This window comes from Peromyscus californicus, unplaced genomic scaffold (genome assembly GCF_007827085.1).
Source record: "Peromyscus californicus insignis strain IS unplaced genomic scaffold, ASM782708v3 Scaffold_20__1_contigs__length_68692818, whole genome shotgun sequence".
NCBI classification, from domain to species: domain Eukaryota; kingdom Metazoa; phylum Chordata; class Mammalia; order Rodentia; family Cricetidae; genus Peromyscus; species Peromyscus californicus.
The window spans coordinates 30724804-30741434 of NW_026294503.1; the positions used below are offsets into that span (position 1 = coordinate 30724804).

Consider the following 16631-nt stretch of genomic DNA (forward strand, 5'->3'; position numbering starts at 1 on the left):
ATGTTCCCCCTATAGGCTCAGGCATTTGAACACATGGTCCCTAGTAAGTGGTGCTGTTTGGGAAGATTACTGTTCCTTTAGGAGAGGAAGCCTTGCTAGAGGAACTACAACACTGGGTTGAGGTTTTGAGAATTTATGTCTTTGCCCCACTTCCTGTTCGTGCTATCTCTCTGCTTCCTGAGTGTAGATAGAATGTGATCAGCCAGTTTCTTGCTCCTGCCACCTTGCCTTCCCTACCATGATGGACTCTCTCCCTCTGGAACTATAAGATCTTTACTTCTCTGTGGTGGTTTGAATAAACATGGTCCCTTATAGGATCATATGGAGTGAAACTATTTGAAAGGATTAAGACATGTGGCCTTGTTTGAGTAGATGTGGCCTTGTTGGAGGAAGTGTGACACTAGGGTAGACTTTGGGTTTCAAATGCTTAAACTGCTCCCCCACCCCCCCCACCCCCCGCTGCTTGCTGATCCAGATGTAGAACACTCAGCTACCTCTCCAGCACCAAGTCTGCCTGCATGCTGCCATGCTTCCCACCATGATGATAGAGGACTAAACCTCAGAAACTGTAAGCCAGCCCCAATTAAATGTTTTCCTTTATAAGGAAATATATATGTCATGTTGTCTCTTCATAGCAATAGAACATTGCCTAAGACAGACATTCTCTAAGCTGCTTCTCTTGGGGTTTTATTGCAGCAAAGTAAAAGTAACTAGAACAGTAAGTTATTGCCATAAAGTATGATGCAATTTGTAAGGGAGTTAACATTCATAGCATCGTAGGGTTATGAGAAAAGTTTTGCAGCCCTACTTAGGAGGTAAGAACAAGTCTCACGGAGGCAAGGATTTCAGTACAGAAGAATAGAAATGTATTACAAGGGAGGTGGGCTTTGGAGCCTGAAAGAACTACACGCCAGAGCTGGCGATATAGTTAATTTGGGAGAGTTCTTTTCTAGCATGTACAAATCCTTGAGTCCAATCCCTAGCACTATCTAAACTGCATGTATGGGTGCATTCCTGTAATCACAGCATTTTGGAGGTCGTTACAGGATGCTCATTAAATATATTTGTCTACATCAAGAGTTCCAGGCCTGCCTGGGGCACTTGAGATCTTGTCTCGAGGGAGAGAGAGAGGGTTGAGGAGGGAGAGCAAGCTTCCTTGCTCATGGGTATTTGGGGCAGTATGAGAAGGAAATGGCTGAGAAAGAACCTTGGAAGAGAAGAGGGGACCAAACCCAAAAGGCGCGAAAGGGCTATGTATGGGATTAACTCAATATCTTGCAGATAACAGATTGAAGATGGTCACTGGAGGGTCGTCCTATAGAGATAAGTGACAACAATGTCATTATTACCATAGAGTCTTCTTTAATATTCATAGAACATTTAGTTTGCCTTGGGCTAAGATATCCCTCCCTCAGAGGAGGGAATAATAACTGTGTTCATCTGCATGTTCATCATACACAATGCCAAGGTTTCCAAATGAGAGAAGATTGCCTGAATTCTCATAGTCAGATTGGGTCATAAGTGGGATCAGAACTCAAATATTCTAGACACTAAAAAGCTTTTTCTTAACATCTACTCTTCACTAGCTCTGAACCAGGGTAGGATTCTGGGTTCAAGTAGAGATTGAAGAAGAAAAACTGGAGACCAAGAGATCAGGAGATCAGGATACGCCATGATACTTATGATTTATGATAAGAATTTTAAAAAAGAAAGAGGAGAATGAGGAGGAGGAAGAGGGAGAAGGTAAAAGGAACAGGAGGAAGTGGGAAAAGATGACAAAGTTTTGTCTTTCCAACAGAAGGGGGACCAGAATCTTTTCAACTTTAGCTGCCTATTATATAAATTACAGCTGTTAGCATTTGAGACCTCTCAATAGTTTCTGCCTGATGTTCTGCCATTTGCTCTGAGAGAGGAAATGAGATATTGTAAACTTGTCACATTCAAGAAGCTTGTTTAAAATCTAGTGTTTGACCTCCAGAAATGTGCATGATATTTCAGGTTCTCCAATGATAAAACCTGCTTCTCAGGACTTCAGGCATCTTATTATGGGATGGAAATCACCAAGCAAAACTTTTCATGTTTGAAAAGTTTTATTTGGAAAAACAATTAGTAACTACCATTACATATTGAGAGCATTTCATATTTATAGTCATATTATACAATGGTTTTAGGGCACTTCTTCATGGTATATATAAAAGAATGAGCCGTGAAACCTATTTCAGGGTCTCATAGTTTTCCCTAATAAATAATAGGTATGATTGAGATACAATGTAGCATGCTATGACAGAGCTCTGTAATAATTTTATGCATTCTGTGTATAAAGCATGTTGAGAAATGACCAGTTCATAGTTAACACTCAGGAGATTTTTTTTTCATTATTTTGTCATTTCAGTTATCATTTACATATAAAATAAATATAAGGCATCTATGTGTAACTATTTTTATCAAGTTCTCTGCATTCCAGGATAAGCATACTTTCTAATTTCTTTTCTCTTTTTAATTATATTTTTAATTAAAATAGAATTAATTAATCTTCTCATTTATTCCCTCTCTCCAGCTTGTCCCACATACCCTCTTTCCAAACCCTCCAGGTCCTCCCAATCTCAAACTCTTTACTTATCATTATATACATATATAACACATGCATATGCTATATATAAATATCACATGTGTACATATATATGTGCTGGCTAGTTTCATGTTAACTTGACACAAGCTGGAGTCACTGCAAAGAGTAAACTTCACTTGAGAAAATGTTTCCATAAGATCTGGCTGAAAGGCAGTTTCTTAATTAGTGACTGATGGGGGAGGGCCTAGCCCTTTGTGGGTGGTTCCATCCCTGAGCTGGTGGTCCTGGGTTCTATAAGAAAGCAGGTTGAGCAAGCCAGGGAAGGAAGCCCATAAACAGCACCTCTCTGTGTTCTCTGAATCAGCTCCTGCCTCCAGGTTCCTGACCTGTTTGAGTTCCTGTTCTGGCTTTCTTTAGTGATGGACTACAATGTGGAAGTATAAGCCAAATAAACTCTTTCCTCCCCAACTTGCTTTTGGTCATGGTGTTTCATCACAGCAATAGAAACCCTAGCTAAGACAATATGGATGCATAAATATATTAATACCATCTGCTGAATCTGTTTTATTTTGGTTGTTGTGTTTCTGTGTATGTGGTTTCAGAACTGTCCACTTGGTATTAAGTAACCAATGAGGAGTTCATTCCTGGGAGAGGATAATTCTCCCCCTCCCAGCAGTCATTAGTTACCTATAGTTCTTTGTCTAAGTGTAGGACCCTAAGAAATTTGGCCCTTCTGCATTAGCAAGTCTATTAAAATGCCATTCTTCTGGACTTGTATTTGCAGTGAATGGAAAGCAGCAGTGTTCCACCAAAGAAGTACACAATTTCCTGGAGGAAATCAGACAAAAACCTAGCACCAAACACTCAAGAGATTATCTATTAATATCCTCAGTAACTTATGTAACTGAAGATCTAGCATTCTCAAGTACCTGTCTGGGTGACAAAGAAGTCTTACTTGACCCTCTACACTATGGATATGTGACTATAAAGATGACAAGGTGAATGAAGAATCGTGAGAACATTTATAGGTTACACCTACAAACTGTGTTCTCTTTCAAGGTATTTGTGTGTTTTGACCAGGGTAAGGTACCGCATTGTGCTGAATCTCATTCATGGGTCATTTTGGACAGTGTTTCTTTTTAGAGAGCTCTTTGGATGCTTGCAGTTTATCTGTGACCCAACCACTATTGCTACAAGTATATTTGGAGATGTCTGTCTCCTTCCTTATCCAATAAACTGTAAGTCCAGGGGCTGATGGCTGGCTGCTATTATGTTCCTAATGCTCAACTGAACCCTCCCCCTTATAACCCATCCACAACAAATAAGTCTGCTTGTGATTGGAGCAAATAAGTCAGCTAGATACTCCCTTTGTGTCCTACCACAAGATAAAGCCAATACTTGAAAAGCCCTACAAAACGGAATCATTTATGTTCAACCTGGCTTCTTCAGCTTTGACTTTTAGTTGCAAAAAAATACTGTTAGGATCCTTTGAGATATTATCCAGATAGCATTTGCCATCTGTTATTTAGGCTCTTCTGGTACCTCCTTTGCATCGTAGAGAATTATGAACCATTAGAGTATTATAATTAGCTCTAAGAGGTAAATGAGGATCTATTTGTCAGTGACACATAATATTTTGAAAAATACAGAAGAAGTGTAATGATGGTGAGGTCTAGCTGCCGTGTACTTAAGGTGAGCCTCCATTCTCCCTAACCTCCAGCTAAATAGCTCTACCTTATTTTAAATGAGACAGGCCAATTCATAATGTTTTCCCAAATGAGTCCTCTTGGGACTGAGCTGAATTGGCTGAGTCACATAAATAATTATACAAAATAACACTAATGGAAACTCTTCAGTGACTTGCAAAGGCATTGCACATAATATTTCAAATTGTTAAGGAGGCTTTTCAGGCAGGATATTATTATATCCTTGCTGTGGATGAAGAAAAGAAGATTCAGATTATACTCAGCTCACTAAAATAGTAACCAGAGAAAGTTTTCAAATCCAGGACATTCTCATTCAAAAGCCTGTGTGTTTTCTGCTGAACTCCTTTGCCCCTCTACCACAAAGGATGTTCCCAGGGATAATGGAAACCTGCAGCAGAGACCAAATGTCAGTGAGAAGTCACTTTGGCATTGAATGATACAGTGCCAGTTATCTTAGATACTAGGAGAAGGGGTAGCAACATGCAAAGAATATTTGATCATATCTGTGAGCATGGGTCTATAAGATTATGGAATATTTTGTTTAATTCTTAAAAAAAATATACTAAGTGATAGTTTTTCTTGCCTCTTGTCCATGAAACCAACAAGAATTTTGTATTGTGATGCAAATACAACGCTGAAGAGATACTACTGATGAATGCATGCATAACCTGAGGATGAGAACTTAGTAGTGTAGGCAGCTCCACTAGGAAGCAGTAGACTGCGGCGCAAACTCTACCGGTCTTTGGGCTATTTGCATTTGGACAGTTTGCACTGTCATCTTGACACATTTCTTCTTCCTTCTATCAAATAAAAATATAAGCTAAGGAGCTGGAAAGATGGATTGGCAGTTGAAAGAGATTTTGCTACATAGTCATTAGGACTAGGGTTTGGATTCTGACCCTCATCTAAGAAGATAGAAAAACTCTGAGGATCAGAGACAGGTCGATCTCTGGGACTTGATGGTTTCCAGAGTAGTCAAGAAAATTCCAAGTCCTAGGTTCAGAGAAAGACTATGCCTCAAAAGGTGTAACTGGAGAGTAATAGAGGAGGACACCTGACATCCTTCTTCTATTCTCCATGTACACACACAGATGAGAACATCTTCCCCCCTACACACATATATATTCACACACACACACACACACACACACACACACACACACACACACAAATTAAAAAGTTAATTATGATTAGGAGTGGCAGTAGAAGAATCTCTGTAGCAAGTTAGATAGCTGTATTATTGTAATCCTAAGACACCTGGAACTGAAGAACAGGAAAAGACAAAACCTTAAGGATATGAAGGCACAACTGTCATTGTCTCCAGTATTTCATAAACATTGCAAAGAGCATGCTGAATGACTCATGCTGGAACCTCAACACGGTTCTTGTTGTGATAGACCAACTGAACAGCTGAATAAATTATTAACATGGTGAGGTTTTTTGTTTTTGTTTTTTTCTTTTATTTAGTTGGCACATGTCCCATAGAAAGAGTGACATGTTAATCTGGCAACAGTTCTGCTTTACACAGGAACATAATACACACTCCTGGAGATCTCTATTGTGCAAAGTGCTTTCCTTTTGGGAAATAATTTCTCTAACTGATCCTCAGAGCTATCCAGAGAACCTGTAGTACAGCTGTTAAGGAGGTTTTGCGTTTGTTTTAGGTATTAACTTAGAAGTTTCCTTTTCTGGATTCCCTAACACTGATGCAGAATCTATGAGATCAGTGGTGTCTTCTGTGCTGGGAGTATTGGACTGGATGGTTGGACCCAACTTGTCTGCCACATCCATTATAGCACAGACCTGGGTTCCTTGACTTCTTCATGATTTTACCAAACTCATGCCTAAAAAAAGTCAGAATCTTCTGTTTCCCCTCACAGCTACAGTGTAATGTCTCAACTCATTAAGTGAAGACTTAGGATGTGTTTGTTACAGTGTACACATATCTGGAAGAAGAAGAAGAAGAAGAAGAAGAAGAAGAAGAAGAAGAAGAAGAAGAAGAAGAAGAAGAAGAAGAAGAAGAAGAAGAAGAAGAAGAAGAAGAAGAAGAAGAAGAAGAACCCATTATGGTATAGCTAATACATCCACTATGCATACAACTCCCAGTAACATGTGTATTTAGGAGCCTGTATGTTGGTTCTAGAGGTGGTTTTCAGTACACTCTTAATATTTTCCTCTAACAATTGCTTTCAAAAGCAATGGAATGTATGCAGTTTTCACATCTGAATAGCTTTAACAGGAGCAAATCTTCATCTTTTGAAAGCATATCTCATTCGAGAAAAACATATCATTTGCTACAAGCTATTTTTTTCAGTTCTATAAATCTTCCCAATCATTATGTCTAAGATTCTTCTTTATTTCAACTTTTTTTTTCGAACTGAAACTTATTTCTGCAATCTTCTAACCCCATCTAAACGTCTTTGGTCTGAGTCTGGCTTCAGGTTCACTGACTTTATTCTGTGTAATATCCCTCCCGAAAACCAGGGTGAAGTATGAACAATTTGATAAATATCAGGGTCTTCTATAAGTTTATAGTTTTTATTTGTTTGTTGAGACAGGGTTTCTCTATGCTGCCCTGGGTGTCCTAGAACCAGAGCTGCAGACCAGGCTGGCCTCGAACTCACAGAGATCTGCCTGTATCTGCCCCCACCTCCCCAAGTGCTGGGATTAAAGGCATGATCCATCACTTCCTGGCTATGAGTTTATAGTTTAAATTCCAAGTAGTGAAAAAATTATCTGAAATAATAATTTATAGTTTTAAGAAAGGTCGATATGAGGGTGCCGGTGATTTCTAAGAATGATGGCCTTGGTCTCAAATAGTGATGTCAGTTACAGGTATTAGGATGGTATTTAGTAAGTTTATTTATTTATTGTAGGAAACAATTAATGTGGAGTATAAGAACAACCTACTTTGATTCAAAGCCTAATATGAGTATTTTAGACACTGGGATCCCATGGCTGAGACTTGAAGAGAACGCTTGCAAAGCAGGATGTATTTGGAAGGAAGACAGATTCCTGGGATAGGATAGAAAGACTGTCTTGGTGACATCTGAGACACAATCTTGCATTTGGTACCTGTCTTTGGTTCTCTGTCTCGAGGCGTAGCCTGGCCTCCACACACCTCCTTGTCTCCAGGAAGGCCTGGCGCTGGGCGCGGTCTGACAGGTAACTGATGAAGATCCCAGCTGTGTTCATGCACATGAATAGCACCACCTGGGCCAGTACCTGTGAGACAATTCCAAACATCCTGGTTAGATGAGTCAAACAGCAAAGATGAAGATAAGTAAATATTTTAGCAGGAATCTCTCTCAATATCCTAAATGTCTTGTGTCACGTTGGTCGAATGAAACTTTTCATTCTGATCTGGAATCAAAAGTCACTGTTCAGACAGACCTTTCTTTGGCGACTCTCCCCAATTAAAACCTGCTGTTTTGTCCTCAAGTCTAAGCCTGAACCTTCATTAGAAACTTGATATAAGAAAGGCTATAAGGGTCTTCACTTCACCTCACCTTCCTCCATCATTAACTGGAATGTTGGGTCTTTAATAAGCTAGGGATAGATAGAGTTAAGGAATCAAAAAGGATCAGAGCTTACATTCACTAATGGTGAATGTGCTATGTTTTGATGTTACTGCAAAGCATGCATTTACTATTAGTAAATATGCCATATTTTTTAGTACTACTCTAAGTTTCTCTTTGACAGAATCATGACTAGTCACCAACTCAAGAAAAAACAAACACAACCCATAATGCCTAACACAAGGTAAGAATCCCTAAAAGGAGGCAGATATGGTGGCTCATGTCTATAATCCCAGCACTCAAAGGGTTAAGGTTGAAGGATTGATGTAATTGGACTTTACTTTGGGCTACCAGCTCACAAATAAGGACACGGAGACTTACTATTAAGTATGAAAGCTCAGCTTATAGCTTAGGCTTGTTCCTAACCAGCTCTTATAACTTAAATTAACCCATTTCTATTAATCTACATTATACCTTTCCTTCATTCTGTATGTTCAACTCCTTCCGTGCCTCATTGGCATCTCCCCCACATCCAGATTCCTCCTTCTTTTCCTTTCTCTCCCAGGAAATCCTGTATTTACCTTCTGTTTAGCTATTGTCCATTCAGCTTTTTATTGCATCAATCACAGCAATACATTTTCACATAGTATAAAAATATCCTACAACAGATTGCTACAAGTTTGAGGCTAGCCTGGGATACTCTTTGAGACTATATCTCAAAATAAAAACAAATGAATAAATTCTTAAATGAAGAGAACCAGTGAAGAGAATCTAAAATTTGGGGTGTGGGTAAAGAATGGATCTGGAGTTTGGGGAATGCTAAGTAAGTACTTTACCACTGAATTACTTTCTCAGTCCCTAAAACTCTTGTATAAACTTTTTCCCGAATGACACATGCACATGGTAGATAAAAAGTGATTGAACTGAGGATTAAAGATCAGAACTGAGATTGGAACTACAGACCAAGAGTCAAAGATTTTCATTTGATTTCAACTAAGTCAAACATTTATGAGGATGAAACCAAATGAAAACCACCAGTTCCAGAAAATGATAAGCTTACCTAGTATTCACAATTTCCCAAACATAATATAAAGTTATATAGCATTGAAGGAGATGTATATCCTTCTCCAGAGAAAAGATGATCAACAGAGACACCCATTCTGACTTGAGCCAGATGTCAGAATGAGCAGTCAAAATTCATCATACAGTGCTTTTAACTGCTCAGGTAAGGACAAGGGTGAGTATGCTAGCAATCAATGAAAAGACAAGGAATAAACAGAGAAACAGAAAACCCAGGCTCACATCAGCACACACATACAAATTCTAGTCCTGAAATTAAAACGTTCACTGAGTAATGTTAAGGCAGCACATAAATAAGATAAGCATCAGTAGAAAATGCCCATTGTGAGGAAAAATATTTTTAATGGCTTTAATAATGTGTGTGGCAATATTAAAAATTCTAACATACCTATAACTTAGATTGTCATAGGGGAAGGAGAAAGAGAACATGGCAGAAAAGTTGTTTAAAGAACCAAAGTTTTTACCAATTTTTATGAAAGCTGTTTCAGATTCAAGAAACTCAGTAAAGTCCACATAGGCTAAATGTGAACAAAATTTCATGTACACATGGAAGCCCAAATGCTAAAAGCCAAAAACAATCTTGTAAACAGTCATAGGACAAAACTAGATATTTGGGATCTGCTTTCCAGTATCAGACCTATTTCCAAATTAAATATGAAGAAGTAATCCATGTTATCGATGAGTTGTTCCTAAATATACCTACACCAAAATTCTGAAATTTACAACAAAATAAAATTAGTTGTGTTGCATAGATAATAGTTTGTTTGTGTTTTTTAAAGTATTACAAGGGATAAATAGGATCATTATATAACAGAAGAGTATTCAATGTACCAGGAAAAGGAAAAACGCCTCAATTTTAACACATTTAATAATATAGTCTCAAAATACATAATGCAAAATATGATAAAATCTGTGAAATTGTTTATAGATCAATATCAGAGGAATGTATTTCCAGTAGTTATTATTATTTTGGGGGGGTTTGAGACAGGGTTTCTATGTGTAGCTTTGTGCCTTCCCTGAAACTCACTCTGTAGCCCAGGCTGGCCTTGAACTCACAGAGATCTGCCTGCCTCTGCCTTCCAAGTGCTGGGATTAAAGATGTGTGCCACCACCACCTGGCTCTATTTCCAGTAGTTATTATATCAAAAGAAATTTAAAAAGCAAGAGATAATTCTTCCAATTAGTGGATATTTCTTTCAATTAATGATCATTAAATGAAGTAGAGCATCTAATAATTAGATAGTTGAAATTCATCATAGCTAAATACTGAAAAATGTAAACACATCTTAAGACAAGACCAGATGCTAGCCTCTTCAGATTTTAAAGAACTTCTGTCAAACAAACACAATGAATGACTACTGTGGTGGTTTGAATGAGAATGTACTCCCACAAGCTCAGATATTTGAGTCCATTGTCCCCATTTGGTGGCATTGTTTGGGTAGAGTATGAAGGTATGGCTTTTCTAGAGGAAATATGTCACTGGGGGTGGGCTTTGAGGTTTCAAAAGCCTTGTGCCATTCCTAGGTCACTCCCTTTGCTTCCTGCTTGTGATTGAAGATGTGATCCCTCAACTCTTAGCATTCAACTCCAGCAGCCACGTCTGCCACCTGCTGCTGCTATGCTATCTCCACTACTATGGACCCTAACCTTCTAGAACCATAAACCCAGATAAGCCCTGGTGTTTTATCACAGCAACAGAAAAATAACCAATACCCCTATAATGTCATCAAATTACAAAGCAATGCGCAAAAGAACCATCGTAAAATACCATGTGCTTAGAAATTAATAAAATTTTAAAAATCCAAATAACTCATTGATCTAAGAATACATCATAATCTTCTAATGGACAATGGTGGCTGGAGAACCATGAAAATACTACAGAACAAGACTTAGGAGTTTTAAAAAAGAAAAGGTTGAAGATGAATGTGCTGGCCACTAAACATAAAGAATTATCAAAATCATACTAAAGCAAATAAAACAAAACGAGCCCCAGGATAAAATCAAAGTATATATAAGGAAAAAGCAATACAATAGGAGCAACAAGCAATGAAATAAAAAATAAAGTTAAAGGGCCACTAAACTTGATTGTTTCTTTTCTGCCGAGGACAATAAAACAGAAACACCTCTTTGCAAGCTGAGTAAAGAGAAAAAGTACAAAAGAGCAGTATTAAGGATTAGAAAATCAGGAAATTAAAGGCTTTGACGAATTTAATAAACAGTAATGCTAATTATGTATTTTAATGTGAGTAAGATCTCAAATACAATTAAGATGTTTCTGAAAGTGCATTGTTTCTGAAGTTGACTCAAAAAGAGAGGAAAAAATTTAAATATGTATAACCAAAATTAAAAATCTTTCCACAAGGGAGACAACAAACCCTGATAGCTTCAACAGATAACTATAAAACAATTGTGAGATAAATAATCTAAATATTCTATCTCTTCCAGAGAATAGAAAGTAGAGAATGTTCCCCAACTCAGTTTATGAGGCTGTCCTATTTGTGACAGAGCTGGCCTTGAACTTGCAGTTCTCCTGTCCTTAGTCACTTGAGTGCTTAGATTGTAGATGTATGTCACAATGTCTACCTTGGACTAGCATGATGTTGATATGCTGAAACCAGTATATCTGGTTAAGTTACTACAGGTAAATTTTGTTCATAATCATGAGGAGGTGACTTTTTAGATATAATAATAACAAATAATTGAAGACATAGATGTATAGAAAAGATAAGTTGATTAGGCTGAGTTTTTTCTAAGAATTTGTGGGTAATTTAATATTTTTAAATCAATTAATATGATTCGGCATATATACACATATACATAAAATATCCCATTATATAAAAAGCATGAGTAAAACTCAATAGTTTCCTTATCAACAAAATTCTCAGAACAGAAACTAACTTTCCTAACCACATTGTTGACTCAAAAAGAGTGTTTTATCACAGCAACAGAAAAATATTAGAGTCGACAGAAACACAAACACTTGAAGCAATATGGCACTCAATGGTAAAAGGTTGAAAGCATTTGCTTAGAGGTTTGTAAATTAGTTATTACTACATTTAACTGCATGTTCTAACTATAGTTATCACTATAATACTATTCTCAAGTCCTGGCCACTTCAACAAGAAACAAACAAGTGAACAGGAAATCCTTAAGTTTACTGAATTATTTGCAAAGGAAGTGTATTAGAAGAATCATGCCATGGCTATTTTCAGATGTGATGACTATATGTGTGAAAAATCCTGAAGTCTCTATGTAAAATTGTTAGATGAGGAAGAGTTAAGCAAGGATTCCAAGTCAAAATAAAATTGATTGCATTCCTATGCTGTGGGACAATCTTTTTGTACAGTGTGAATATGTATTACTCTCATTGGTTAATAAAGAGTTGACTGGCCAATAGCTGGGCAGGTAGAGCTTAGGTGGGACTCATGGACAAGAAGAGAACATGGGAAAGAAGGAGAGTGGAGAAAAGGAAGATGAACATGCCATGCTGAAAAAAGGTACCACCACATGGCAGAGCATAGATAAGAAATATGGGCTAATTTAAGTTGTAAGAGCTAGTTGGTAGCAAGCCTAAGCTATAGGTTGATACTTATATAGAGATACTCAGTTCCAGAGTAGGTGCTGTGGGATGTTCTGTATGGCAAATGTGTTGCTAATTAGTCAATAAATAAAACACTGATTGGCCATTGGCTAGGCAGGAAGTGTAGGCGGGACAAGGAGGAGAATAAAGCTGGGAAGTGGAAGGCTGAGTCAGAGAGATACTGCCAGCCGCCATGATGAGAAACAGCATGTGAAGATGCCGGTAAGCCACGAGCCATGTGGCAAGGTATAGATTTATAGAAATGGATTAATTTAAGCTGTAAGAACAGTTAGCAAGAAGCCTGCCACGGCCATACAGTTTGAAACCAATATAAGTCTCTGTGTTTACTTGGTCGGGTTTGAGAGGCTGTGGGACTGGCAGGTGAGAGAGATTTGTTCTGACTGTGGGCCAGGCAGGAAAACTTAAGCTACAAATGGTGCCCAATGTGGTGGCAAGAGTTTCCACCTAAAAACTGAGAAAAAAGATTCTAAAACGGAGCTAAAAACAGCTTCCTAATTGTCTCTCTCAAATGAGCGGCAGCTGCCCGTTTGAGCTACTGGCGGGTTCCTATCGTGTGTGCTCGACCTGCCTATGGCGGGAATGAGGCCTTTGCAAGTGGCACTTTGAGCTGCGTGGTGGATTTAGCCTTTGCTGGTGCAGAGCAAAAGGGGAGGTTTCTGGACTACACGCTGTTTGGATAAAAGCATAGACCCACATAGCTCCCAGAGCTGGTGGTAAACGTAGCCATGTTGGGAAGCTGAGGTGGGCGGAGCCAGCAGCCACAGCTGCTGCAGTTTAAAGCAACAGATTCACAATAAGACAGATTCAGATGTAATAGTTTATAGTGTGTGTAAAATATACGTAGGCTTGAAAGAGACAAAAAAGATGATATATAGAGTTATAGAAACAAATACATAGTTTTAAAAAATAAAGTCTTTAAAGAGACAGTAAAGGTAGTATAAAAAATAAGCCACGTAAAAATGGATATTACACAGAGAATCTGGATTGTGTTGTCTTTGGGACTTTTAACTGCAGAAAAACATTTGATTGTAAAAGCTGTTGAGTTATGTCAAAATGTATACTTTAAAGGTACCTTGACTTCAAAATTTGGATATAAGGATATGTTGCTTTGGAAAAGAGTCTCTTTTGTTTCCACAGAAAGCCAGAGGCTATGGATTTGTTCAAGATTAAGACACATCAGGTTTGACCAGCCAAGACCCCCTGAAAGGTCTCCGATGACACCATGGCCCAGATGATCCAACATCCAGAATGGTTTGAAGGCAACTGGCTCAGACGATACACCCTCATGGACTATTCCATAATCCTAAAATTTTCTTTGTTTCCCCATAAGATACAGCACCCCCCCTCCAGCAGGAAGTAGTAAGAGAAGCTACGCCCAAATTCCCAAATTATATGTAATTTTACTTTGTTAAGGTTAAAACCTTCCTTTTTGAAAAAAAAAATGGGGGAAGTGTTGTGGGATGTTCTGTATGGCAAATGTGTTGCTAATTAGTCAATAAATAAAACACTGATTGGCCATTGGCTAGGCAGGAAGTGTAGGCGGGACAAGGAGGAGAATAAAGCTGGGAAGTGGAAGGCTGAGTCAGAGAGACACTGCCAGCCGCCATGATGAAAAACAGCATGTGAAGATGCCGGTAAGCCACGAGCCATGTGGCAAGGTATAGATTTATAGAAATGGATTAATTTAAGCTGTAAGAACAGTTAGCAAGAAGCCTGCCACGGCCATACAGTTTGAAACCAATATAAGTCTCTGTGTTTACTTGGTCGGGTTTGAGAGGCTGTGGGACTGGCAGGTGAGAGAGATTTGTTCTGACTGTGGGCCAGGCAGGAAAACTTAAGCTACAAGTAGGTATGGACCAAGTTATATAAACTCGACAATTGTTTTTCTCCCGTTTTTAAATACATATATGTGTGGTATGTTATACATGTACACATGTCTTTTTGCATGCATAAGGTGTGAGTTTGCATGCACATGCATTCATTTACACAGGAAGACACTAGTTGTCATTAGGAATCTTCTTTGATCACACTCCACATTCTTCTTTCAAGACATAGCCTTTTCCCTAAAGCCACAGCTACCTGATATGGCTAGTCTGGCTGGCCAGCTTGTGCCTTGGATACCGTGTCTGTGTTCTCAGTGAAGGGTTTATTGGTAGGCCACTATACTTACCTGGCATCTACATGAATTCTGATACTCCCTAAGGTTTTCTTCTTTTGGGGACTTTTGAAAGTTGTTCCCTCTGCCTGTGGGTGCCTCTCATGAGACTTCTTGTCTTGCTGATTTCTTTTACCACTCATTTATACTTTTATTGTAGTTTTCCCAGAGATTTCCCTGACATTCGTGATTCTTACAGCCTATGTGTTCATCACTAATTATAATTACATACTTATTTGCTTGGCTGATGTTTATAAGCCACAATGGATTTTTTACTTCTACACACACAGACATGATCATTTCTCAGCTTGACTGATACCCACTGCCTTGCACAGTAGATAACTAACTGCTCAACAATGAGTCTATGAATTGCTCTGCATTTCATATATGCTAAGTATTTGATGAATGGCCACATGAATTAATGAATAGCTTCCTTATGTACCACTAATCATCATTTACAAGATATGGGTGAATGGTGATCTTGCAGTAATAGTGATAAATAAAGTAAAGACATCAAGCAATATTCCTAACAAATGTTAATATAGCAAATGTGTTAGACAGTGAGTGAATGCAGACAAGATCAGAATGAGCCATTTCAGTAAAGAAAAGCTATCACTAGCTATATAAATACTACTTATCTTGCTTTACAGTTTTAAAAATATTACACTAAACATGGCATGTGCAATTCTCATGAAAGAGTTTATGAATATCAATACATTTTTCTACAAAACTGAAGTGGGAATTGACTAACAGTAACAAATGCTTTTATGTAACAATAATTAAAATTGTACTAAAGGAGGTACTCAAATGAAAATTAATAGAAAAATTAAAGTACATGATAGAGAAATACATGAGCAAAATTATATCAGGTTTGCATATGATATGCATAAGTCAAAATGTAAAAATGTTTCTAGAAGAATAAATGGTCAATGACTGGGGAGAATTAATCAACATAGTCCTGTATTTTTATGTGACAAAATAAATGCCAACAAGTTTGAGTTAAGTGTGAAATGAGACTTTAGACAGGGAAAATAAGATAGATAGAAACATTGTTTAGTAAAGGAAAACACACGCTGAGAAGAATAGAGTCCAGTGGCAAGCCATCCTCCACAGGCCCTCAGGGTCTGGACATCACTGATCTCATAAATAATTTTATTATCAAGTAATCTAATCTATCTCATGCTATCTAATAAGAATCTAAGAATATCTAAATCATTCAATTATTATTATGCTCCTATGATGAGGTAAATGCTGCTTTATAGTGGCAATAGCATTTGGGGTTTCAAGGAGTGGCCCCTGTTAGGGCTCTCTGTGTGTGCTCTCTCGGGTTTGTTGTGTATTGTGATCTGTCCACCTACACAGTTCGACCTGGGCCCCTCCTGTCTTACTGTATCTTTAAAACACCTCTTATTCAGAGCTAACATGCCAAGCATTAGATGTTGAAGAAATACCATGAATCAGTATTTTATCTTACTCTTAGATATCTGTAAACTTTACTAACCTATATTAATGTATCCATTCAAGATTATTTACAGAGCAAGTTCTAAGAAAGTGAAAAAGTTTTCCTTTTCTTTTTCTCACATGTATCAATGTGTGGTATGGGTTAGTGTATGTATGCCTGTTTGCATGTGTGTGGATGCATGTGGGTACGTGCACTTGCATTTGTATGGGTGTGGGGACTTGAGTTAACTTTCCACTTATTTATTGAAGCAGGGTATCTCACTCGAAACCAGAGCTTGCTGATATGGATATGGTTAACTCTGCTCTCCTACTGCTTCTGGGATCTTCTATCTCTGTCTCTGAAGTGCTGGAATTGCAGGGGTGGGCTACCAGATCTACCTAACATTTATGTAGACTCTGGGGATCTGAACTCTGGGCCTCAATTTAACCACAGTGATGGCTCAGGTCTGACATAGCTTTATAAACTGGTGCAAAGAGAATACAGCCCATTCTAGAAGCAGGACACAGTTAAGAAGAAAACCAAAGAATAATACATGGTGGT

The 16631-nt window shown here is 38.1% G+C and overlaps 1 protein-coding gene across 3 annotated transcripts in view; it reads right to left on the reverse strand.

The window, feature by feature from the left end:
* Adcy8 (adenylate cyclase 8) overlaps window positions 1–16631 on the reverse strand; it is a 225049-nt gene that overhangs the window by 163800 nt on the left and 44618 nt on the right. For all 3 annotated transcript variants that reach the window (XM_052747909.1, XM_052747908.1, XM_052747907.1), the window contains exon 2: window positions 7351–7500. In XM_052747909.1, the coding sequence (XP_052603869.1) occupies window positions 7351–7500 (150 nt within the window). The remainder of the gene's footprint in view (window positions 1–7350; window positions 7501–16631) is intronic.